Here is a 26298-nt window from a genome sequence, read left to right on the forward strand (position 1 = left end):
TCTTTTCAATTGTGATCTCAAAGTTAGATCATGGTGACTTCATGGCCAAGGTCTTTATAATAAATCAGCTCCTTACTACATATTTTATTATTTCTAGGTTACTCTGTACACCGTTTTATAAAAATGTAACCCAATATATAATCATTCCATAATAAGATGAAAATTTGTAATTTGAATTATGTCCTTATGTCCATTTCAATTTTAAAGGAATGTTTGAACCCAATTTCAGTTTAACAAGTGTAATATTCTCTTGCTTCAGAGAAAATAAAATATTTTTTCCAATAAACTGGAGGATTCAAAATTCAAATCCAAAATCATAAAATAATATAATACAGAAATAGTATTAAATAAGAAATACTAAATAAATTAACAGTTTATTTATCAATGGAATCCGTCAATTTTGAAGATGGGCAACTTATGCATCTCTCACAAAAGTTTTGGCCAAATACAGAACCTGCATGGAACGTTAATTTACATATTCAAATATAAAGAAAATATATAAATCAATAAATTGCATCATTTGCAATCAAAAAAAATCCAGAATTTTGAAAGTCATTTTAAGGGTTCCACCAAACCAAATCCCAAGGATTTAGATGAATCTGAATCCTACAAAAAGTGGTGGGATTTGGGTGAATCCCAAACTGAACCTTGCATTTTTTCCATCAATAACAAACGTCTTGAAGAAGAACTGAAGGCCCACTGATTTTAGGGGTCTACTGTACACCACCATCGCTGCTACCCTCACCACCCATGGCCCACCGATGTTCTTCTTTTCAGGGGGGAAAAATGCAAGATGGCTTTGCGTTCCACTGTGGAACCACCAAAAGGGTACCAAAGGGACGTGTTGCAGAGAAACAATAAATTAATTGAGTCATAATCATGATTATTCAGAGCCAAGAACTAAAACATTTATGACAAAAAAGACAATTTAATGTGAAAATATTTATTAAAGTGGGTGTGACCAAAAGAAAAGCCTTTATGTAAGTGAAGTTGATATGCCAGTTACAAATATTAATTTCATCACCGTCCATCGTCATCTCAGTTAATTTAACTTGCCTTATTCCTCAAGTTTTCCCAAAAGGCCCCACAGCAGTTTGATCGGCCAAGTAATTGAGTAACTTCATGTAATCAGAATGCTTGGTGGCACATGCTCCAGAGACTTGTAGGTCCATATGGCAAATCTTGATCAATAAGATGCAAATCTATTCTGACTTGGATTGGAGGAGCAATCCTGCCTTCTGGAGATAAGTGGCTGAAAATTTGCTTTGTGGGTCCTTATGGACATGTTGGCAGTGCTTCGATTGGGCAGGGGGACACACTCCTGGGCAGAAGCTCCTTCATCTGCTGCAGATGAGTCTGGTGGCACAATGGACTACAATCTAAGATATTTAATGCCTTACAGTAGACTGTAAGTAGAATGCTATCTTAGCATTATCTATCACCATTATATTTTACATGAGGTTCTTCTGGGCACCACTAAATGCCGTCAATAATTGCAAAACAAATTATAGATAAAGCTAGAATATCAAAAAGAATGAGGGACCAGGTAAATGGGACAAAAGGAGCATGGTTTGGAAGATTGGGTTTACTGCTGAAACTCTACAAAATTCATAGAAAACACAGAGTGTTCCTTAAATATAGGGGTGCGTGTTGCATGTTGTGTGCCAGGGGTGGACCTTCTGTACAGCAGGGTGAAAGTTCACTCAGGGAGGAAGGAGTGGTAGAAAAATCAGCCTTCATTCTGTAGCGAGTTATAAGGAAATAATACAAATAATAAATAGCGGTTATAAGGAAATAATAAAAATAATACTGTAAATAATGGTTATCAGGAAGTAATAAAAGGATGACAATATTAATGGAATAGAGGAAATATCTCATCATATATACGGCTGTGCTCCTTATTAAGAAATACTTTATACATGTACAATAGCAAAAACATTTAAGATAGACTTTTATGGGTTATGGGGTTTCTGAGATGTAATTCATTACATGGATATTCCCCTTTACAAACAGATCTTCATTTGACAAGAATGAATGAGAAATACGAAACAAGTATCTAATCTGGATAGAGCGCTTTTGGCTACAAACACATAGACAGCTCTTTAGCCTTCGATTCTATAGAGTTCCTTAGAAGAAAGACTACAGCTGTCGATCCACTTCTGCTTCTCTGCCCCATATTCACCAGTTCTAAATCTTAGCAAATGTACTTTCCAAGAATATATGGTTTTCTGGGGTAAACTTACTGGTAGGGGCTTTTCTGATCTAAAGTAGGTTTAGTTCCATAAAGTATACAGATTTGGCTTCTTGCATATAGTATGTTTCTGATACATATTTTCCCCTATATCATAAGAAATATGGATTTTTATGGATTTTTTTTAGGTATTTCTTGTGTAATTACACAAACATTCTGGCAGATTTATTAATATTCACCAAAATATTCAAAAATCAGCTGTCATTTAACAGAAGTGAAGTTCACTCACAGGACTACATTCTGCTTACCTGAATTGATTGGCTCACTGCATGAATGTAGTCACAGTTGGGCATACAATCCCCTACATATAAAAATGTGGGATGTGCCCATATAACATAGTAAGTAAGGTTGAAAAAAGACACACGTCCATCAAATTCAACCTTTTAGTTTTTTTATTTTTATCTGCCTAACTGCCAGTTGATCCAGAGGAAGGCAAAAAAAAACCCATCTGAAGCCTCTCCAATTTGCCTCAGATGGGGAAAAAATCCTTCCTGACTCCAAAATGGCAATCGTGTCGCATATCTGACCCTCAAGTTGATTAAATAATAATGATAAAGGAACAAACATGGGCCAGAATAGGTGAAAAACACACCCTACCAACCCAAGAAGAAGTGGTCCATTTCTCTGTATTGGGGCCACTGTATCGGGGTCACTGTATTGGGGTTAGTGGAATACAACATACTCTCACATGTACTGAGTTTAATATACTCAGTTTAATATAAACATTGAGCTTACCTTGCCCTTCTTTCTGCAGTCCCCACACAACACGCCCATGAGTCCGTTGACAATCTGGATGGCACAGAGGACAAACTCTAGAGCACCGAACCCAAGGAGCATAGAAAACAGGACAATGTTCCACAGCACAATCTTTTTAGGCTCCTCACAGTCATCCCAAGAAGTCTTATTGAACAGGTAACTCTCACTGCAAACAAAAGAGACTGGGTAATACAAAGAGTCCACATCACTCCCAGGCCAAATGGCACAATTCCATCACAAGCTTTAATCAACCTGCCTAAATCAACACTAGACTTTCTATCAGAGATATGCATGGGTCTATCAGTAGCACGGAGGGGTCAATTAGTGTTACTGGTGGGATTGTGTCAGTAACACGGGGGATCAGTCCGAAACAGGGTGTGGTTTGTCAGTAACACAATGGGGTTGATCAGTAACACAAATGGTTAGTAACAAGGGGATCAGTCAGTAACACAAAAGTGATCAGCTCATAAAACAAGGCAGGATTATTCAGAAATGCAAGAGGAATCAGTCAGAAACACAGAAGTAATCAGTCAGCAACACAGGAAGGGAACTGTCAGAAACACAAGCGGGATCACTCAAACACAAGCAGAAACTGTCAGAAATGGGGATCAATCAGTAACACTGGTGGTATCAGTTAATAATAAGGGGATCAGTCGGTATCATAGGGACCTTAGTCACTAGCCTAGGGGAATCATTCAGCTTCAAAAAGAGGAATCAGTCAGTAAGACAGGAAGGGATCAGTCGGTAACACCGGGAGGGATTTGTTGGCAAGACAAGGGGGAATCAGTCAGTAACGCAGAGAGAAATCAGTCAGTAACAGGGAGAGATCAGTTAGTAACACATGGGGGGTTTGGTAAGTAAAAAAGGAAGGAATCAGTCAGTAACAAATGGAGAAATCAGTCAGTAACAAATGGAGAAATCAGTTAGTAACAAATGAAGGGATCAGTCAGTAACAAATGGAGGAATCAGTCGTAACAAATGGAGGAATAAGTCAGTAACAAATGAAGGAGTAACAAATGAAGGAATCAGTCAGTAACAAATGGAGGAATCAGTCAGTAACAAATGAAGGAATCAGTCAGTAACAAATGGAGGAATCAGTCAGTAATAAATGGAGGAATCAGTCAGTAACAAATGGAGGAATCAGTCAGTAACAAATGGAGGAATCAGTCAGTAACAAATGGAGGAGTAACAAATGGCGGAATCAGCAGTAACAAATGGAGGAATCAGTCAGTAACAAATGGAGGAGTAACAAATGGAGGAATCAGTCAGTAACAAATGGAGGAATCAGTCAGTAATAAATGGAGGAATCAGTCAGTAACAAATGGAGGAATCAGTCAGTAACAAATGGAGGAATCAGTCAGTAAGGTAATGAGGCAACAGTCAGTAACATTGGGAGGGATCATTCAGGAAGGCAAAGGGGAATCAGTCAGTAACAAAGGGGGGAATCAGTCAGTTACACAATGAGAGATCAGTAAGAAATTAAGGGATCAAACAGTGAGAAAGGAAGGAATCAGTCAGTAACACAAGATCGGATGATCAGATCAGTCAGTAACACAGGGAGGGATTATTTGGTAATGGGGGGGATCAGTTAGTAACACATGGGGGGAAGTACATATGTGTTTGATGAATGCAGCAGCATAAGGATGGTGGCAGATGAGGCTACTGGGGGGGATTAGTCACCCAGTGGCAACTAATCTCCCCCTAAATGCCTTCCTACCGGCTAGAATGTAAATCACCGGCGAGATGGCACTAGGAGCTCAGTCTGTTTGAGGTCTGTCATTTGTCTGTTTTACATTCAGACTCAGAAGAGGCAAATTCTCACTTACGTTTGGCCCTTAAAGGGATATTTCCACTGCCCCCCCATGAGGCACAAAGGTCCATCAGACAGGCCTGTGCCTGACACGATCAGGCAATAGAATCCTCCCAGAGCACCGAATATGGAGGAGAAGACTGAGCGGAGCATCTGCAGAACCAACAGAATGGTATTAGGGGTGCCACACAGCTGACACAGGGATACAGAGGAATTAGATGAGCCAGGGGGTTACACAGAGGATTCTGGGTATAGGGGGTCATTCAAGGTACCTTTGTGGCAAACTGGGTATGGGGGGATTCACCCAAGGTAAAGCTGCCCACAGGGGATATAGAGGAATTAAAAGGCACAGAAATTACACACTTGGATATAGGGAGTCTCCTAGGGTACAGCTAACACATTTCATTGGGTTTGGGGGGGGGCAGCCAGGTTACAGCCAGCATAGGGGGTTACACAAGGTATAGCCGACATGGGGGGGGTTACATACTCTGCATCGGTTTCCACAGCATCCAGCCCCACAGCAGCCTTCCCCCCCTGCACGAATCGCTGCAAAGGCCGGACACAGGACCTACAGTAAGAAACAAAGAAGAAGGGATCTTTATGTTTGGCTTTATATCTGTACCATTATTCTGTTGGACAAGGGACAGACTCACAGCTCCTCCCACTGCTGCCTCCAACCAGGTGCCATGATTTCTGCACTCGGGCCTGTACAAACTCACGGTGCCCTGCTATCAGCCCTTGCTTATTAAGCCTTATGAATCCATACTACTGCTTGTTCTTCTGGATCTGACCTTGCCCTTTTGTAAGGAGATTATAACACTACAGGAGGGCTATGGGAGCACATTGAGACATCTTGGGAACAATGGAGGCTCAGGCAAGAGTCAGAAACACTTTCACAAAGGCAAATGATTTTATCATTTATTTCCACAGACAAAGGGGCATTAAAAAAGGAAGGTATTTGGGCTCTTTTTTCAGGAGTCTCCTGAGTACAATATGGGGTTTTGGGGCAGATCAGGGGTGTAACTAGGAGGGGCTGTTTGTTTCATGGATGTTGACCTGCTTGATCCACAGATTCCCATTAGGCTTGGGGGCAATAGCGCTACATACATTTGGCACAGGGCTACGGCAGAGACATAAGAGCATGATCTTGAGAAGACAATGACATGTTCCACAAATCTTTCAACCGCCTCCAATAGAACAAATGCACATTGCTCCAAAAATGATCCAAAAACAATGCTCACATCCCTCCCAAGTCAAACCCATAGCTTGAAGATAAGGAGATGTTGTGTCTTCTTGCCCTCTTGAGACTTTTGCTCCAGAACTTGTTGAGATATTTAAAGACCCAGTTTGAAAACACACAGAACTATGTAATCTCTGCCCTACATCTGATTCCAGTTCCCATCATTCCCTGCCAACCTTGTTTTTCCCCATCTACCACCCACTTTTAGAGCTTACAGTTGGTGCCCATGAACATAACCGAAAGCTGGTGGTACTTACAAAGAGGCCCCCTCCTATAATGCCGCCCATCAGCCAGACTTGGAGGGTGATGTGGTCGGTGCTGATGGTCTTTCCATTAGGGAAGAAGAGGAGGACATTAGCAATGATGCAGCTCAGGGACATGGGGAGCAGAGACAAGCCCAAGAAGCGAGAGCATTTGCCAGTGCACATGTTGGCTCTCAGGACAGACTAGAGGAGTGTGAGAGGTTTGGCACGGCTCTGTGGGTGCATAATTTTAGCAGGGTGATTAACTGTTGTTTTAATGATAAGGAAAAGGGCAAGGTTCACCCCTGTTATCAGTGACAACCTGGCAACAGGAGCAAATCAATAAGGTGCGGGGGAGGATGGGAACAGTGGATTTTCCCTTAGAGCAGGGATCCCCAACCTTTTTTTTTACCCGTGAGCCACATTCAAATGTAAAAAGAGTTGGGGAGCAACACAAGCATGAAGAAAGTTCCTGGGGTGTCACATTAGTGCTGTGATTGGCTATTTGGTAGCCCCTATGTGGACTGGCAGCCTATAGGAGACTCTGTTTGGCAGTACCCCTGGTGTTTATACTAGGGATGCACCAAATACACTATTTTGGATTCAGCCAAACCCCTGAATCCTTGGCGAAGGATTCGGCCAAATACCGAACCGAATCCGAACCCTAATTTGCATATGCAAATTAGGGGTGGGAAGGGGAAACATTTTTTACTTCCCTGTTTTGTAACAAAAAGTCATGAGATTTCCATCCCTGCCCCTAATTTGCATATGCAAATTAGGATTCGGATCGGCCAGGCAGAAGGTTGCGGCCAAATCCAAATCCTGCTGAAAAAGGCAGAATCCTGGATTTGGTGCATCCCTAGTTTATACAACAAAAACTTGCCTCCAAGCCTGGAATTGAAACATAAGCACCTTCTTTGAGGCCACTGAGAGCAACATCCAAGGGGTTGGAGAGTGACATGTTGCTCGTGAGCCGCTGGTTGGGGATCACTGCCTTAGAGGGACGAGGAGAGAAAGGTAAGAGAAGAAACAGGCAGGGGAGTAGTGGTGACATCTTCCCTATGGTTACACCCACCCTCTTCCCACTGTCTGTCAATCAAAGCTCTTCTCTAACCTGCTATACATAATGTCCTATACCTACCTGCCCCTGCCCACCATTCTCTCTCTCACACACACACATCATCCACGTCCAGCCGTCTTTCCAACATTATCCTCCAACATTCACCCACCTGTTCCCCCAGTCTGTCTCTCAAACACATTAACACCCCCTTTATTCCACACCCAGACCAACCAATTCCCTTCCTACTGTCCCACATACTCTTCCAACATTCTTCACATTCACTATTTATTGTGTTCACCAAGTTCCTTCCCACCAACCTCTAACATTCACCCACCCATTCCCAATGTCTTCCCTTCCTACTGTCCCACATACACTCTTCCAACATGGGATTGTTATAGGAAATAAACAATAAGACACTTTACAACTTGCTTGTTGGAGAATGGCCGCAGCATATTTATTGATAAACACATTTTTTATAACGTCATGTTTTTCTTAGACTTTAATTTAGCCAGACCAATTCCTTCATTGGCCCACCTATCCCATATATTTTTTAGGGTGGGTGGGTACAAAGCATGATGGCAATGTTTTTCCACGATCCTCCCCGACTGACAGGTAAGCTCATCATGAACCGGCTTTTATACCGGTCTCGTGTCTTCTTTCAATCAATCAAATTCTCCTCTTCACAGCTGCTGCTCGAGACCTGCAATCAACACTTAATGTGGCCATAGACGTAACAATTATGATCTTTCTTGGAAAAGATGTTTCCAAGAAAGATTGTTGGTTTCAATACACACATGTAGAGCTGAATGGTCAGATAGACATATAGAAACAATAGAATTCTACCTGTATCTGACCATTCAGCACTAACAATGGCCGATGTTTAGGTCCCTTCAAAGGCTCCTGATCAAAATTTTCCATCCAACCCGATCGATGAGACTCGATGAGTCTTCTGCCGATATCTGTCGGCTCTTTTCCCACCATACACGCACAGAAAATCGTATGAAAATGTGTTTTGCACGATATTATCTGTGCATGTATGGCCACCTTTAGACTACAGAGAGAAACTTTTTACCACAGGTTTCCTTTTCAGCCACCTGTCCCATGCCGGCTATTATGTGTCATACACACTTGCGCAATGCCATTCTTCTCATAGAACAAGTTCCTTCTTACCAACCTCTAACATTCACCCATCCATTTCTGCTATCTTACACCCTCACCATCATTTCCATGTACCTCTTTCCACTATTTATTGTGCCCACCAAGTTCTTCCAAAAGATTATCCTTTAACATTCACCCACCCATTCCCAATGTCTTCCCTTCCTACTGTCCCTCACCATCACTTCCCAACATACATCACATCCATGCTCCCCTTCCTATTTCTTGTGTCTATCAATAACTTACCACAATTACTTTCATCAACTGGTCTCTCCCACATGCACCAAGGCACTTACCACCCCCATCTTTCCAACCAACTCTTTAATACCCCTCCATAGTATTACTTACTCAACCATCTTCCCACTATTTAGGGCACAACTTTTAACCAAACCTTACAAACATTACCAGGTCTTTTCATCATCACTCTACCACACATGGCCACATTCTTCTCACTGTGTTTAAGACAAACTTACCTACAATTTCCCTCAACAATCCACCCAAGCACATGACTTTTAGGTTAACCTTTCGGATATCCCTTACACAGATATTCACCTACTCACCATCCCTCACCTTTCTGTTTTGTTACCATCTCTAACTCACCCACCTCCCCATAATGTGTCACCTCTGCCTTCCCACAGTCTCTTAGACATCCCACAATGCAGCTCTCTCAGCTTCCCATCACTTCATTTTCACTCTTTCTCATAGTCGCTCCCTTCCCAGACTCTCATGCCTCCTCTTCCCCTCAATCATTCTCCTTCCCATCATACAGTGCTTGTCGGACACATTTGGTTCAAGACCCCCTTTGAGGCCCCAAATCTGTCTCTGGTCCCCCATGCCTCACAACGAGGGTGCAAATATCATGCAGGAAGCAATTTAGTTCCAAGATGAGAACACCAAAGACGTGACTTGAATTGATCTTCAAAATGGTCCTCCAGGGAAAGCTAGAATAGCCATTGTTTCCATTGTCTCCAACTGGCCTATAGGAGGGGCCACCCCAATAGTTTGGGAGTAATAGCTCCCCCCATACTTGCCTTTAACTCTTCCTACCAACATCCAACACCCCCTCTTTCACAGCCACTTCTTCCCACATCTCTCCTTACATATTAATCATCCCGCCATCTTTCACATACACCCACCATCAATCATTCCTCCTACATGTGCCTTCGATAAAATGAAATAATCACACATAAGACTTGTACATAAGATCCTACAAATAACTTGTTACAGGCTCCACCCACTTACCCATCATTCTGTCTGAGCGTCACATTGTACTATGTAGCGAGTGGATAGAAAGCGCGGGCAGATAACAAATGGCGCCCTACATAGTGGGTGTGAGAGGCGGGATCCAGTAGGAGGAGCTATAGGCCCCACATGGGGATAATGTTGACTCCTGCGGGAAATCCCTCCTTATCTGCCTGGAGTTCGGCCCCACTGCTGCGTGGGATGAAAAACTCTGATGAGGAAAAGGAAATGCGGCTTGTGAAACAGACTGGGGATTTCTGTATAAAACCAATTGTCAGCTCATTACTCACTCACATCTAATTGGTTACTGAAAAGGGGAAGGGGAGGGACTCTCCTTCTGTCTGTGTCACTGTATCACCCTGCAGGGGGAGGGACTCTCCTTCTGTCTGTGTCACTGTATCACCCTGCAGGGGGAGGGACTCTACTTCTGTCTGTCTCACTGTATCACCCTGCAGGGGGAGGGACTCTCCTTCTGTCTGTGTCACTGTATCACCCTGCAGGGGGAGGGGCTCTCCTTCTGTATCACCCTGCAGGGGGAGGGACTCTCCTTCTGTCTGTGTCACTGTATCACCCTGCAGGGGGAGGGACTCTCCTTCTGTCTGTGTCACTGTATCACCCTGCAGGGGGAGGGACTCTCCTTCTGTCTGTGTCACTGTATCACCCTGCAGGGGGAGGGACTCTCCTTCTGTCTGTGTCACTGTATCACCCTGCAGGGGGAGGGACTCTCCTTCTGTCTGTGTCACTGTATCACCCTGCAGGGGGAGGGACTCTCCTTCTGTCTGTGTCACTGTATCACCCTGCAGGGGGCGGGACTCTCCTTCTGTCTGTGTCACTGTATCACCCTGCAGGGGGCGGGACTCTCCTGTCTGTGTCACTGTATCACCCTGCAGGGGGAGGGACTCTCCTTCTGTCTGTGTCACTGTATCACCCTGCAGGGGGAGGGACTCTCCTTCTGTCTGTGTCACTGTATCACCCTGCAGGGGGAGGGACTCTCCTTCTGTCTGTGTCACTGTATCACCCTGCAGGGGGAGGGGCTCTCCTTCTGTATCACCCTGCAGGGGGAGGGACTCTCCTTCTGTCTGTGTCACTGTATCACCCTGCAGGGGGAGGGACTCTCCTTCTGTCTGTGTCACTGTATCACCCTGCAGGGGGAGGGACTCTCCTTCTGTCTGTGTCACTGTATCACCCTGCAGGGGGCGGGACTCTCCTTCTGTCTGTGTCACTGTATCAACCTGCAGGGGGCGGGACTCTCCTTCTGTCTGTGTCACTTTATCACCCTGCAGGGGGCGGGACTCTCCTGTCTGTGTCACTGTATCACCCTGCAGGGGGAGGGACTCTCCTTCTGTCTGTGTCACTGTATCACCCTGCAGGGGGAGGGACTCTCCTTCTGTCTGTGTCACTGGATCACCCTGCAGGGGGAGGGACTCTCCTTCTGTCTGTGTCACTGTATCACCCTGCAGGGGGAGGGACTCTCCTTCTGTCTGTGTCACTGTATCACCCTGCAGGGGGCGGGACTCTCCTTCTGTCTGTGTCACTGTATCACCCTGCAGGGGGCGGGACTCTCCTTCTGTCTGTGTCACTTTATCACCCTGCAGGGGGCGGGACTCTCCTGTCTGTGTCACTGTATCACCCTGCAGGGGGAGGGACAGACTAGCAGCACATGTTGAAGGATAAAACACATATTTAAGACAAACATTGATTTGTAGACATTTGACACAACTTAAAATTCAATCTTTAGTTTTATTTAATAATTTACAGGCCACTCCCAGTCTGCAAGATGATTTCTCGTTGGCGGTTGATAAAACCCGCTGCCCACAGCCAATCAAAATCCACGTATGATTTCATTAGAAACACCTTCTAGTCCCTCACTACCTGTTCCCGAGAAAGCGAATCAAACGGATTCCCCGGGTCCACCATTTGTGTCCACATTTCAGCCTCAGTAACAGTCCGATTCTCAGAATCCCGGTACTGAAAGCCCAGAGGAAATGTTGGGAGAGCGGGGAGGATATGTGCAAAGGCTCCTCCCACATTCTGGGCGGTACCAGAGAACTGGCCCATTGTGTCCCCATTTTGTCCTTTCTGTGCAGTTCCGTCAGTGATAGTTAAATTTAAATTGATAATTGCCCGAGCCGAATGGGTTAAACTCAAAAGGCCACTGCTGGTGATGGCCGGAGCCCTGCTGGTTTTCTGGGTCCAACGGATCTTCCCCAGCGTCCACCTTCTGACGCATCTCTGCATGGGGGGGACAGAGTTATTAATGGGGGTGAGGGAGGAATAGAAAAGATATTTTACTTGCAGGGGGGCAACATTCAGGTACAGGGTCCAACTGGAGCAGGGGGGGCTACTGGGTCCCATCGGGTTCTGAACATCCGGGCCCCCCCAGCGCACACCACACATTGTTTATTTTGGTGCTCGGCAGATTAGAGGGTCTGGGTCGGCGGGAGCCCACAGGGTTTTTTCCTGGTGTCCCACTGGCCCCGTCTGACCCTGTTCAGGAATGTGCCGACCCCCAACGTGATGGACACGAGCAGCCAAACCCTGGTTATTCTGCAGAAAAGTGACGTTTCCTTTGCACTGGGCGACACATTCATTGGTGGAGTGAAACAGCATTACTATATATATCATATACTAGAGCTTTCTTTTCACAACCTTCTTAAAGGGCGGTTCACCTTTAAAGGGGAACTCCACACAAACACAATTTAAGCTTTCTGAAAAGTAAACACAATTTCCAGCAACTTTGCAATATACATCATTTAAAAAAATATGCAGACTTTTCATGATTCGTAATGGTTTGTAACAATTCCCTAATCCCAGCCCCCTGCTCATCTGTCTGACTACTTTGCTGAGCTGTCTGACTACTGTTACTTTGTATCAACAGCCATCAGTCCTCAGCCTGCATCCTCCAAACCCCACAATTCCCTGCACACGTGATTTTAATAAGGAAAGGGACATCCCAGTGCAATGCATTGTGGGTTATGTAGTTCCTGCATGCTGTCTGTAAGTACAATGTGTAACATCAGTGTTTAGTCCCTCCTTCCCTGCCAGGATTTCAAATGATGCAGAAAGAGAAGAACTGTTACACAGCTGGATTTTAGCATAGAAAATGGCATTTATTCAGACTTTTTAAAGTAACAGGTAACTGTGATTGGTATATTAGAGGTTTCTGTGTAATGTGGGGCCTCTTTATCAAATGTTGGTTTGGAAGCCGGAGTTCCCCTTTAAGTAACTTTTAGTGTGTTACAGAATGACTCATTCTAAGCAACTTTTCCATTGGTCTTCATTATTTATTTTTAATAGTGTTTTAACGATTTGCCTTCTTCCTCTGACTCTTTCCAGCTTTCAAATGGGGGGTCACTGACCCCGTCTAAAAAACAAATGCTCTGTAAGGCTACAAATGTATCATTATTGCTACTTTTTATTCCTCATCTTTCTATTCAGGCCTCTCCTATTCATATTCCAGCCTGTTATTCTAATCAGTGCATGGTTGCTAGGGGAATTTGGACCCTAGCAACCAGGTGGCTGAAATTACAAACTGGAGAGCTGCTGAATAAAAAGCTAAATAAGTCAAAAACCTTCAAAAATAAAAAATGAAAACCAATTACAAATTGTCTCAGAATATCCCTCTCTACATCATACTAACAGTTCATTTAAAGGTGAACAACCCCTTTAATGTATTCAGGCTACCGTCTGGTTTCTGTGGCTACTTTGCCTAGCAACCAGACAGCTTGCTGACTTGTCATTTTGGAGTGAACGGGACTGAAACTCGACTGGCCCCTTACTCCATGTTTATTGACCTCTCTCTCTCATACCTGGATCTGTTAACACTTCTTTGGCCGCTGCAATGTCGATAAACTTCTTCTCCGCCTCTTTCTTCTCTTCCTCTGACTGGAAGTTGTCCGGGTGCCACTGCTGTGCCAACTTCCTGTACGCTTTGATCACTTCCTGCTTGTTGGCGTTTCTGGTTAGACAAAAGAAATCCCACCAATAAAACGAGACAACATTCGGACACACGGAAGTACAGACCGGTCTCCAATTCTCTGTACCTTTTAACTCCCAGTATTTTATAATAATCTCTCTTCTTGGACTGTTTGAGCAGCTTCTGGGCCCTTTCTAGACCTTCCTTTATCTCCTCGCTCTCTCCGTCCAGTTCTTTGGCCTGCAGGAGATCCTCCACAGCTGCAAGTGCAACAGAGAAAGCGTTCGAGCCATTAGTCCGGGAGGCAAGTGCCATAGTCACAGGCCAATAAGGAAGTGAATGAACGGGACAATTAGACGCCGGGATGGAGGAAATACATGGGGTGTAATTAGCAGTGCACTACATCATATATTTAAAGGAGACACATTGTGTAAAAAACAAGAATGTACCAGTGCATTATACTCCTTTAGATATAGAAGAATTGTGCTTAAAAAAAGTAGTGTTTCAGGCTGATTTATTGAATATTTCTGCAAAACCCCTAATAATCCCTCCCTTCTCTTCCACTTGCTGCTCCCTGAATTCCCAGGCTGTGCACTCAGCTCACTGCACTGTAGGACAGGAACCAATCAGCAGCTAGCAGGACCTGATAGGGAACTGAAGCCTGTCTGTGCTTGTGTGACTGCAGGGCTGTGATTGGCTGTCCCCCTGCTACTGTGCTTCTGGCAGGGACACGCCCACCCCTCATTTTACACACAGACAGAGACCATCAATAGGAAGCTACAATAAAGGGGCTATTTTTAAAGATAATATAAATTTTTAGCACCATGTAAAAGCAACACCATATATTACTCATAATTGCCTACAAAATTAGGGTTTTTTCATTTATCCTGTATGTGTACTTTAAAGGGGCGTTTGGATATACTGTATATATTTTTATTTCTACTGATTTCTGACCTTATTAGGTTGCTAGGGTATCCTGCACGAGTAACCAGGAAGCAGACGGCCCAGACAATATCCAGCTCAGGCTGCTATTATTATTATTATTATTATTATAAAGCAGGGTAGGAATCCCACCCCCACTGTAGATCAGTAACAAGAGACGTAGGATAGAATGGCACCTTTTTCATATTCCTCATTGAGAATATAGGCTTCGGCCCGGTCTCGCAGGATGAGGGGGTTCTGAGGGTCTCTCTGATGCGCCTCTGTACACACCAATATGGCTTCTTCTGTTTTCTGGCTCTGGAGGGGAAGCAGGTGGGATGGAATTTAAAGGTAAAGTAAAACAGAAAATGTGTCCTGGGCCTGGATTAATCATGTGCCCCCTATCTAGGCTAGCATGATCCCCATGTACCCCCATCTAGGAAAGCATAATCCCTATGCACCCCCATCTAGTATAGCATAATCCCTATGTACCCCCATCTAGGATAGCATAATCCCTATGTACCCCCATCTAAAATAGTATATTCCGTATGTGCCTCCCCACATCTAGGATAGCATAATCCCTATGAACCCCTATCTAGGCTAGTATATTCCGTATGTGCCCCCCATCTAGGATAGCATAATTCCTATGTACCCCCTTCTAGGATAGCATAATCCCCATCTAGGCTAGTATATTCCGTATGTGCCCCCCATCTAGGATAGTATAATCCATATGTACCCCCATCTAGGCTAGTATATTCCGTATGTGCCCCCCATCTAGGCTAGTATATTCCGTATGTGCCCCCCATCTAGGATAGCATAATCCCTATGTACCCCCATCTAGGATAGTATATTTCGTATGTGCCTCCTCACATCTAGGATACCATAATAACTAATTGCCACACCCAAAGGGCTAGCAGAGGGGCATCCATGTTGCTCAGCATAATCTCTATATGGGCTGTACCATTCCTCTAGACTGTGACACTTGCTTTGAATGCAAACACGGCAGTGACAGCGGTTGCTCAACTATGATCTTACTGTATGTCTAGCATTGCAGAGACTGAGCGCCCTCTAGTGCCCCGTGTAAGCAGTGCAGGTGAGTGGGAATGTGTGGGACTGCCGGGGGCAGTAAATAAACAACAAGCATTAGAGTGTCAGACCTTTGACAAGCAGTGGCAGATTCTCTCTTTGGCTCGCGTGCTGTACACCTCCACCCGGGGTTCTGTTTTTACCGAAGCTTCAAATTTCTCAATGGCGTCTTCATACCTGTCTCACAGAAAGAGGGAGAATCACGTCCGGTGCAGCCTCAGGGTCTGCCAATAACAGTCAGCAAGAAGCCTTTTTTTCTTTAGGGCCCCTGATTATAAGTTGCATTGCAGATATATGTTAAAGGGACAGATCACTTTTAGTATGTTATGGCTTGTCCTATTCTTAGCAACTTTTCAATTGGTCTTTTTTTAAAAATAGTTTCTGAATGATTTCTCTTCCTCTTCTGCCTCTTTCCAGCTTTCAGAAGGGGGTCCCCGCCCGCTGTCTCCCCAGATACAAGACTCTAACAAAGCCATATGTGTGATATGGGTGGAATGTGAGTACATATGGGTGTGCTGCTCCTGCAGGAGAACCTCAGGTTACGACTCATGCACACGACGTGCCCTCCCTGACTCTAAACAAACACTACGAGGAGTCAAATGATTTTATTACTGTGAGCAGAACATTCTGTGCCAGGACAACCCAGAGCTCTATAATAATTATGGGCACCAACCTCTTGTTCTGGCCATTAACCTCAAATGTGACGTGTCATTCCCAGGCTCCGCCCACTCCCCTATCAGTTTATATGTCACATGGTATGGAGGGTTTGGTGAAGATCTAGAGATGAAGAACCTCATTTAAACTCACCTTTGCTCCCGGATTAATTCTTCAGCCATTTCCAGCTGCCGAGAGAGTTTCTTGACTTGTTTATAATGAGAGAAACATTCCTTGTCATCCTGGTCCAGCTTCAGACATTCCCGCACTTGGCTAGAGGCAACGCACACACACAAGTGCAGAGAGTAAAGCAGCAGTCACATGACACACGCAGCCAATCCCTCATTTTATGGTCCCCCACACTTGCACTGCTGCTACTCACCTATATGTAAACTCAACTTCAGTCTCTAAAACTTAAGTCTGACTCAATAAGTGAACTCCTGCTTATGCTGCACAGATAAACCCCCCTCCACCCGCGCCAAACCCCCCTCCACCCGCTCCAAACCCCCTCCACCCGCGCCAAACCCCCCTCCACCCGCTCGAAACACCCCTCCACCCGCTCCAAACCCCCCTCCACCCGCTCCAACCCCCCCTCCACCCGTTCCAAACCCCCCTCCACCCGCTCCAAACCCCCTCCACCCGTTCCAAACCCCCCTCCACCCGTTCCAAACCCCCCTCCACCCGTTCCAAACCCCCCTCCACCCGTTCCAAACCCCCCTCCACCCGTTCCAAACCCCCCTCCACCCGTTCCAAACCCCCTCCACCCGTTCCAAACCCCCCTCCCTATGAAGTGAGGGTACCGGGTGCTCACCTCAGACTCTCCCCATGCTCGCCCATACTGTAGTACAACTTGCTGAGCTTCAGGAAGGCGGCCCTGTTGTCATTACGCAGCTTTGTGGTGGGTTTCAGATCCTGCACTGCATTACTTAACTCTCCTACTTGCAGGTAACACTCAGCCCTCAACTCCCGGGCACTGGGGTCCCATGGGGAAAACTAGATTAAAAACAAAAGAGAAAAATAATGTAGAAGAAACTCATGGAAAAACTCTCAGGATATAACTCATTTTCTGCTCCTCCCCTTGCAGGGTGATACGGAGACACAGACAGAAGGAGCCGTGAGTCCCTCCCCCTGCAGGGTGATACAGGGACACAGACAGTAGGAGAGTCCCTCCCCCTGCAGGGTGATACAGTGACACAGACAGAAGGAGAGTCCCTCCCCCTGCAGGGTGATACAGTGACACAGACAGAAGGAGAGTCCCTCCCCCTGCAGGGTGATACAGTGACACAGACAGAAGGAGAGTCCCTCCCCCTGCAGGGTGATACAGTGACACAGACAGAAGGAGAGTCCCTCCCCCTGCAGGGTGATACAGTGACACAGACAGAAGGAGAGTCCCTCCCCCTGCAGGGTGATCCAGTGACACAGACAGAAGGAGAGTCCCTCCCCCTGCAGGGTGATCCAGTGACACAGACAGAAGGAGAGTCCCTCCCCCTGCAGGATGATACAATGACACAGACAGAAGGAGCAGACTGTAGCTCCTCCCCCTGCAGGGTGACACAGAAGAAGATTCGAGTCAGCACAGGCAGAAGGAGTGTGAGACAGTGCCCTTGACCAATAGGGAGACAGAATATTACCTCTATGACTTTCTCTAGAAGTGCAATGGCGCCATAATAATCTCTTCTCTCATACGCCTCCGATGCTCCGCCCACATTTCTCTCCACTTCCTGCACTCGCTCCAGCTGGCTTTGTGCTTCCTCGTTGGTCGGGCTACTCTGCAACTGGAGGAACATCGTGTAACTGCACCTCACTCGCCTTGTACACTTGTATTTCAGTGAGAAAGTGTCCTTTTATACAATCTCAGCTACTATACAAAATGTTACGGAAGCTCTTTTGCCATTTTGAATATAAATAATAATAATAATAATAATAATAAGTGTCCCTTTAAGAGTATGTTCCCCCCGTGCTACTCACCACTGACAGGAAGTCTTGCCGGGCCTCCTGCACATCTCCCTGCTTGAGGAGGATATTGCCTCTCTGCAGTCGTGCCTGGGCAACAAGATAACGGGGTCACACACAGGGCACATGAACCCCCACGTGGGGCGATGGTCTGGCAAAGTGGAACGGTGGAAAGACAGACGGACATTGACCTACAACTTCAGGTTCTGTACAGGAGCCGGACAAACCATTTATTTTCAAGCTTTAAGTAGGGATGCACCGAATCCACTATTTTGGATTTGGCCGAACCCTTCGCAAAAGATTTGACTGAATACTGATTGAATCCTAATTTGCATATGTAAATTAGGGGTGGGAAGGGGAAAACATTTTTCACTTCCTTGTTTTGTGACGAAAAAATCACGTGATTTCCCTCTCTCTACCAGATCCAAATTTGATTCGGCCGAGCAGAAGGATTCGCCCAAATCCGAATCCTGCTGAAAAAGGCTGAATCCCGAACCTAATCCTCGATCCGGTGCATCCCTAGTTTTAAGCGACAGCAGAAGAGAAACAACGGCAGTTTATATTGCAAATTGGACAAATGAAATATGTAACTGCCGTCGGATCAGCTCCGCCCCCTGGGCACATTTAAAGTGGACCCGTCATCCAGACATAAAAATCTGTATAATAAAAGTCCTTTTCAAATTAAACATGAAATCCAATCTCTTTTTTTTTTATTAAAGCATTCATAGCTGTTGTAAACTCATTTAAACATCTCAGCTGTCAATCAAATATTGTTTGCCCCTCCTCTATACCTAGGCATAGAGGCGGGGCAGACAATTACTTTCACTTTCCATTCAGCACTTCCTACATGTCACTGCTCTCCCCACATTCCCACATTCTCTTCACCGTTTAATTGTGTAGCCAGGACATGGGGATGGACATCAGGTCCCCCATTCTGGTGCACAAACAAGATTCTGAGATGATACAAGACTTGTCTTAATAACAGTGTCCCACAAAATGGCTCCTGCCTGCTTGTTATAATTATGAATTCCCAGACTGAAGGAAACAAGATTCAAATAATTTATATTGTGTAATTAAAGGGATACTGTCATGGGAAAACATGTTTTTTTCAAAACACATCAGTTAATAGTGCTACTACAGCAGAATTCTGCACTGAAATCCATTTCTCAAAAGAGCAAACAGATTTTATAATATTCAATTTTGAAATCTGACATGGGGCTAGACATATTGTCAATTTCCCAGCTGCCCCTGGTCATGTGACTTGTGCCTGCACTTTAGGAGAGAAATGTTTTCTGGCAGGCTGCTGTTTTTCCTTCTCACTGTAACTGAATGTGTCTCAGTGGGACCTGGATTTTACTATTGAGTGTTGTTCTTAGATCTACCAGGCAGCTGTTATCTTGTGTTAGGGAGCTGTTATCTGGTTACCTTCCCATTGTTCTGTTGTTTGGCTGCTGGGGGGGGGGGAGGGAGGGGGTGATATCACTCCAACTTGTAGTACAGCAGTAAAGAGTGATTGAAGTTTATCAGAGCACAAGTCACATGACCAGGGGCAGCTGGGAAATTGACAATATGTCTAGCCCCATGTCAGATTTCAAAATTGAATATAAAAAAAAATCTGTTTGCTCTTTTGAGAAATGGATTTCAGTGCAGAATTCTGCAGGAGCAGCACCATTAACAGATTCATTTTGAAAAAAAATTTTTTCCCATGATAGTATCCCTTTAAAGTTCATTTTGCTTGACTAATGTGATAAAATAGGATTTGGAATTATTTTTTTGGGTGATGGGTCCCCTTTAACCCATTCAGAACCAAATGTGTGGACGAGACTATGAAGAGAGTGCAGAGAGGAGGAAGTGAGGTGCTTACGGCCAGGAAGTCAGGCTTCAGCTGGATGGCCCTGCTCAGGTCGGGGAGGGCGGATCTGAACTTCCCCATCGCCAGATACACGGCCGCCCGCTTATAATACGTCAGGTAATTATTGGGGTCTCCGTCTGCAAACACAAGGAAAGTACAGGGTTAAGTAACTCATTTTACTTTGGTAAAGGTATTCAGTCAAAACACATCAGTTAATAGTGCTGCTCCAGCAGAATTCTGCACTGAAATCCATTTCTCAAAAGAGCAATCAGATTTTTTTATATTCAATTTTGAAATCTGACATGGGGCTAGACATATTGTCAGTTTCCCAGCTGCCCCCAGTCATGTGACTTGTGCTCTGATAAACTTCAGTCACTCTTTACTGCTGTACTGCAAGTTGGAGTGATATCACCCCCCCCCACTCAACAGAACAATGGGAAGGTAACCAGATAGCAGCTCCATAACACATGATAACAGCTGCCTGGTAGATCTAAGAACAACACTCAATAGTAAAATCCAGGTCCCACTGAGACACATTCAGTTACATTGAGTAGGAGAAACAACAGCCTGCCAGAAAGCAGTTCAATCCTATAGTGCTGGCTCTTTCTGAAATCACATGACCAGGCAAAATGAGCTGAGATGCACCTACACACCAATATTACACCAATATATGTATTAACAGACACACTCAAGCCCCACCACATTTCCTGGAGGTGGGTTTAGCGTTGGGCAGAAGAGGAGTAGTGGATCAGGGGACAGGTGACATTCCACAGCCAGCGTATGGGTTGGAGGGGGTACAAAGTTGTATTTTTCTCCTGGGGGCACCCACAAACACACACAGCACTCACCCACAGCAGCGTGATAGTGTGTAAGCGCCTCGGCCAGCTGCCCGGCTGCTAACAGCTTGCGCCCCATCTCCAGGTGCCCCTCTATTTCTGCATGGTTTGCTGCCGATAACCCTGAAACAGAAAACACATTCATCAGTCACATCAGTAACAGCAGCACACGGGCAGCTTAGCACTGATACTCACTATCCTGATGTACAGTCTCCTGCTTGTACTGTACTGCTTGTACTACCTGTCTCCTTATATATATATATATATATACAATGATAACATTAAATATACACTGGAACCCCACCCCCCCCTGCATTCTGCTGAGTACAGGGAATACCTATACTGCCATAGATCTCTCTGTACAGACTATGAGCAAACTTAGGGACTGTTCCTGCTGAATTGTGCATAGTACAGGGAATACCTATGCTGCCATAGTTTTATGGGATCTCTCTGTACAGACTATCAGCAAACTTAGGGGCTGTTCCTGCTGAATTGTGCTTAGTACAGGGAATACCTATGCTGCCATAGTTTTATGGGATCTCTCTGTACAGACTATGAGCAAATTTAGGGGACTGTTCCTGCTGAATTGTGCTTAGTACAGGGAATATTTATGCTGCCATAGTTTTATGGGATCTCTCTGTACAGACTATGAGCAAACTTAGGGACTGTTCCTGCTGAATTGTGCTTAGTACAGAGGAATACCTATGTACCATAGTTTTATGGGATCTCTCTGTACAGACTATGAGCAAACTTAGGGACTGTTCCTGCTGAATTGTGCTTAGTACAGGGAATACCTATGCTGCCATAGTTTTATGGGATCTCTCTGTACAGACTATCAGCAAACTTAGGGACTGTTCCTGCTGAATTGTGCTTAGTACAGGGAATACCTATGTACCATAGTTTTATGGGATCTCTCTGTACAGACTATGAGCAAACTTAGGGACTGTTCCTGCTGAATTGTGCTTAGTACAGGGAATACCTATGCCCCATAGTTTTATGGGATCTCTCTGTACAGACTATGAGCAAACTTAGGGGACTGTTCCTGCTGAATTGTGCTTAGTACAGGGGATACCTATGCTGCCATAGTTTTATGGGATCTCTCTGTACAGACTATGAGCAAACTAAGGGGAATGTTCCTGCTGAATTGTACTTAGTACAGGGGAATTCCTATGCTGCCATAGTTTTATGGGATCTCTCTGTACAGACTATGAGCAAACTTAGGGACTGTTCCTGCTGAATTGTGCTTAGTACAGGGGATACCTATGCTGCCATAGTTTTATGGGATCTCTCTGTACAGACTATGAGCAAACTTAGGGGACTGTTCCTGCTGAATTGTGCTTAGTACAGGGATACAGGGATATTATGGGCTGAGAGGGGAGGAGTCAGTAGTTACCATGCAGCTGCAGATCGAGGATGACACAGAAGAGGGAGAGAGAAGACAGGACCCCACTGAGGCGGCGTTTGTCCCGGTCCATTGATGCTGCAGTGACACAGGGGAGAGGAGGGTTAATACTGTGTAGAAGTCACAGGAGAGGACAGACAGACTATATATACACAGACTATATATACACAGACTATATATACACAGACTATATATATATATATATACACAGACTATATATACACAGACTATACACACCGCCCCACAGCGCCGCTTTCCTCAGCTCGCAGTCCCTGGCTGCTGTTTATACGTCCAGCTCCTCAGTTCCGGCAAGGAAGCCGCTCCAGTCATTACAAGTCTCTCCTCGCGAGATCATGACGTCACCACTAGCTCCGTGACGCGCCAGTAGCTGAATCTGAGGCAAAGTAACGCGCAGGGACTGGGGACATGTCAGCACTAACACAATACACTGTGTGCAGAGCGCAGGTACTGCTTTATACGTTTTATCATTTTCTGCTCATCCAGACAATGTCCAACCTGCAGCGGCTGTCACTCTAACAGGAAGATCCCATAGCAACTAGCACTTCCGCGTTCCACCGAGAGGCCTTTCCCAACCAACTGTCGGACGGCACGCGGCTTCCTTTCCCGCTAGAGCCAATCAGCGCCTGCTTACTAGTGGCGTGGTCCTCGCTTATTGGCTCAATGTTGGAGCATAGGTGCGGCCTAGGTGAGACGCTTTCACTTCTCTCTTGTATACAAGCGGTTGCTATGCACCGCGGAATGTGTATTTGGAAGCGGAATCAGAAGGGCGGGGCCTCCATATACGCCCGCCTTTTATCCCATATAACTAGGTAGCGTCAGAGTCGAGCTTGTCGCTCATTGGCTCGTTGAATTTGCCGCCCTTTTCTTACACACAGACCTGATAGTCACTCTTTTACCTTGTTTCTCTATTCGTCCTGTCACAGCTGTTGTTGTAATGTGGGTTTCCATTATAGCCTTGTGCCTGGGGATCAGATAGGATCTCAGCTGCCATAAAGCAGGACAGGACTGCTGCTTACAATGGGGATCAGATAGGATCTGTGCAGCCACTGGGACAGAATGTTCTGTTATACAGATAGCTAGAATCTCAGCTGCCATAAAGCAGGACAGGACTGCTGCTTACAATGGGGATCAGATAGGATCTGTGCAGCCACTGGGACAGAATGTTCTGTTATACAGATAGCTAGAATCTCAGCTGCCATAAAGCAGGACAGGACTGCTGCTTACAATGGGGATCAGATAGGATCTGTGCAGCCACTGGGACAGAATGTTCTGTTATACAGATAGCTAGAATCTCAGCTGCCATAAAGCAGGGCAGGACTGCTGCTTACAATGGGGATCAGATAGGATCTGTGCAGCCACTGGGACAGAATGTTCTGTTATACAGATAGCTAGAATCTCAGCTGCCATAAAGCAGGGCAGGACTGCTGCTTACAATGGGGATCAGATAGGATCTGTGCAGCCACTGGGACAGAATGTTCTGTTATACAGATAGCTAGAATCTCAGCTGCCATAAAGCAGGGCAGGACTGCTGCTTACAATGGGGATCAGATAGGATCTGTGCAGCCACTGGGACAGAATGTTCTGTTATACAGATAGCTAGAATCTCAGCTGCCATAAAGCAGGGCAGGACTGCTGCTTACAATGGGGATCAGATAGGATCTGTGCAGCCACTGGGACAGAATGTTCTGTTATACAGATAGCTAGAATCTCAGCTGCCATAAAGCAGGGCAGGACTGCTGCTTACAATGGGGATCAGATAGGATCTGTGCAGTCACTGGGACAGAATGTTCTGTTATACAGATAGCTAGAATCTCAGCTGCCATAAAGCAGGACAGGACTGCTGCTTACAATGGGGATCAGATAGGATCAGATAGGATCTGTGCAGCCACTGGGACAGAATGTTCTGTTATACAGATAGAATCTCAGCTACCATAAAGCAGGACAGGACTGCTGCTTACAATGGGGATCAGATAGGATCTGTGCAGCCACTGGGACAGAATGCTCTGTTATACAGATAGCTAGAATCTCAGCTGCCATAAAGCAGGACAGGACTGCTGCTTACAATGGGGATCAGATAGGATCTGTGCAGCCACTGGGACAGAATGCTCTGTTATACAGATAACTAGAATCTCAGCTGCCATAAAGCAGGACAGGACTGCTGCTTACAATGGGGATCAGATAGGATCTGTGCAGCCACTGGGACAGAATGCTCTGTTATACAGATAGCTAGAATCTCAGCTGCCATAAAGCAGGACAGGACTGCTGCTTACAATGGGGATCAGATAGGATCTGTGCAGCTACTGGGACAGAATGTTCTGTTATACAGATAGCTAGAATCTCAGCTGCCATAAAGCAGGACAGGACTGCTGCTTACAATGGGGATCAGATAGGATCTGTGCAGCCACTGGGACAGAATGCTCTGTTATACAGATAGCTAGAATCTCAGCTGCCATAAAGCAGGACAGGACTGTTGCTTACAATGGGGATCAGATAGGCTCTGTGCAGCCACTGGGACAGAATGTTCTGTTATACAGATAGCTAGAATCTCAGCTGCCATAAAGCAAGACAGGACTGCTGCTTACAATGGGGATCAGATAGGATCTGTGCAGTCACTGGGAAAGAATGCTCTGTTATACAGGTAGCTAGAATCTCAGCTGCCATAAAGCAGGACAGTACTGCTGCTTACAATAGGGATCAGATAGGATCTGTGCAGCCACTGGGACAGAATGTTCTGTTATACAGATAGCTAGAATCTCAGCTGCCATAAAGCAGGACAGGACTGTTGCTTACAATGGGGATCAGATAGGATCTGTGCAGCCACTGGGACAGAATGTTCTGTTATACAGATAGAATCTCAGCTGCCATAAAGCAGGACAGGACTGCTGCTTACAATGGGGATTAGATAGGATCTGTGCAGCCACTGGGACAGAATGTTCTGTTATACAGATAGCTAGAATCTCAGCTGCCATAAAGCAGGACAGGACTGCTGCTTACAATGGGGATCAGATAGGATCTGTGCAGCCACTGGGACAGAATGCTCTGTTATACAGATAGCTAGAATCTCAGCTGCCATAAAGCAGGACAGAACTGCTGCTTAAAATGGGGATCAGATAGGAACTGTGCAGCCACTGGGACAGAATGTTCTGTTATACAGATAGCTAGAATCTCAGCTGCCATAAAGCAGGGCAGGACTGCTGCTTACAATGGGGATCAGATAGGATCAGATAGGATCTGTGCAGCCACTGGGACAGAATGTTCTGTTATACAGATAGAATCTCAGCTACCATAAAGCAGGACAGGACTGCTGCTTACAATGGGGATCAGATAGGATCTGTGCAGCCACTGGGACAGAATGCTCTGTTATACAGATAGCTAGAATCTCAGCTGCCATAAAGCAGGACAGGACTGCTGCTTACAATGGGGATCAGATAGGATCTGTGCAGCCACTGGGACAGAATGCTCTGTTATACAGATAACTAGAATCTCAGCTGCCATAAAGCAGGACAGGACTGCTGCTTACAATGGGGATCAGATAGGATCTGTGCAGCCACTGGGACAGAATGCTCTGTTATACAGATAGCTAGAATCTCAGCTGCCATAAAGCAGGACAGGACTGCTGCTTACAATGGGGATCAGATAGGATCTGTGCAGCTACTGGGACAGAATGTTCTGTTATACAGATAGCTAGAATCTCAGCTGCCATAAAGCAGGACAGGACTGCTGCTTACAATGGGGATCAGATAGGATCTGTGCAGCCACTGGGACAGAATGCTCTGTTATACAGATAGCTAGAATCTCAGCTGCCATAAAGCAGGACAGGACTGTTGCTTACAATGGGGATCAGATAGGCTCTGTGCAGCCACTGGGACAGAATGTTCTGTTATACAGATAGCTAGAATCT

General features: G+C 45.5%; 2 protein-coding genes across 2 annotated transcripts; both read right to left on the reverse strand.

Annotated features, from left to right (window-relative positions):
- Positions 1-927: 927 nt before the first annotated feature.
- tm4sf5.L (transmembrane 4 L six family member 5 L homeolog) lies at positions 928-6500 on the reverse strand. Its single transcript, NM_001097872.1, is given in 5 exon segments — positions 928-1741; positions 2987-3173; positions 4834-4970; positions 5305-5385; positions 6315-6500. Coding segments are annotated over 5 exon segments (588 nt in total). The 5' UTR covers positions 6486-6500; the 3' UTR covers positions 928-1729.
- Positions 6501-11476: 4976 nt separating this feature from the next.
- On the reverse strand, positions 11477-22918 carry XB22063322.L (provisional ortholog of DnaJ heat shock protein family (Hsp40) member C3 L homeolog). Its single transcript, NM_001091327.1, is given in 13 exon segments — positions 11477-11988; positions 13566-13714; positions 13800-13932; positions 14791-14911; positions 15751-15856; positions 16487-16606; positions 17145-17326; positions 17965-18108; positions 18302-18376; positions 20151-20275; positions 20987-21097; positions 22368-22454; positions 22614-22918. Coding segments are annotated over 12 exon segments (1488 nt in total). The 5' UTR covers positions 22450-22454; positions 22614-22918; the 3' UTR covers positions 11477-11848.
- Positions 22919-26298: the final 3380 nt, after the last annotated feature.

This window comes from Xenopus laevis, chromosome 3L (assembly GCF_017654675.1).
Source record: "Xenopus laevis strain J_2021 chromosome 3L, Xenopus_laevis_v10.1, whole genome shotgun sequence".
Lineage (NCBI taxonomy): Eukaryota > Metazoa > Chordata > Amphibia > Anura > Pipidae > Xenopus > Xenopus laevis.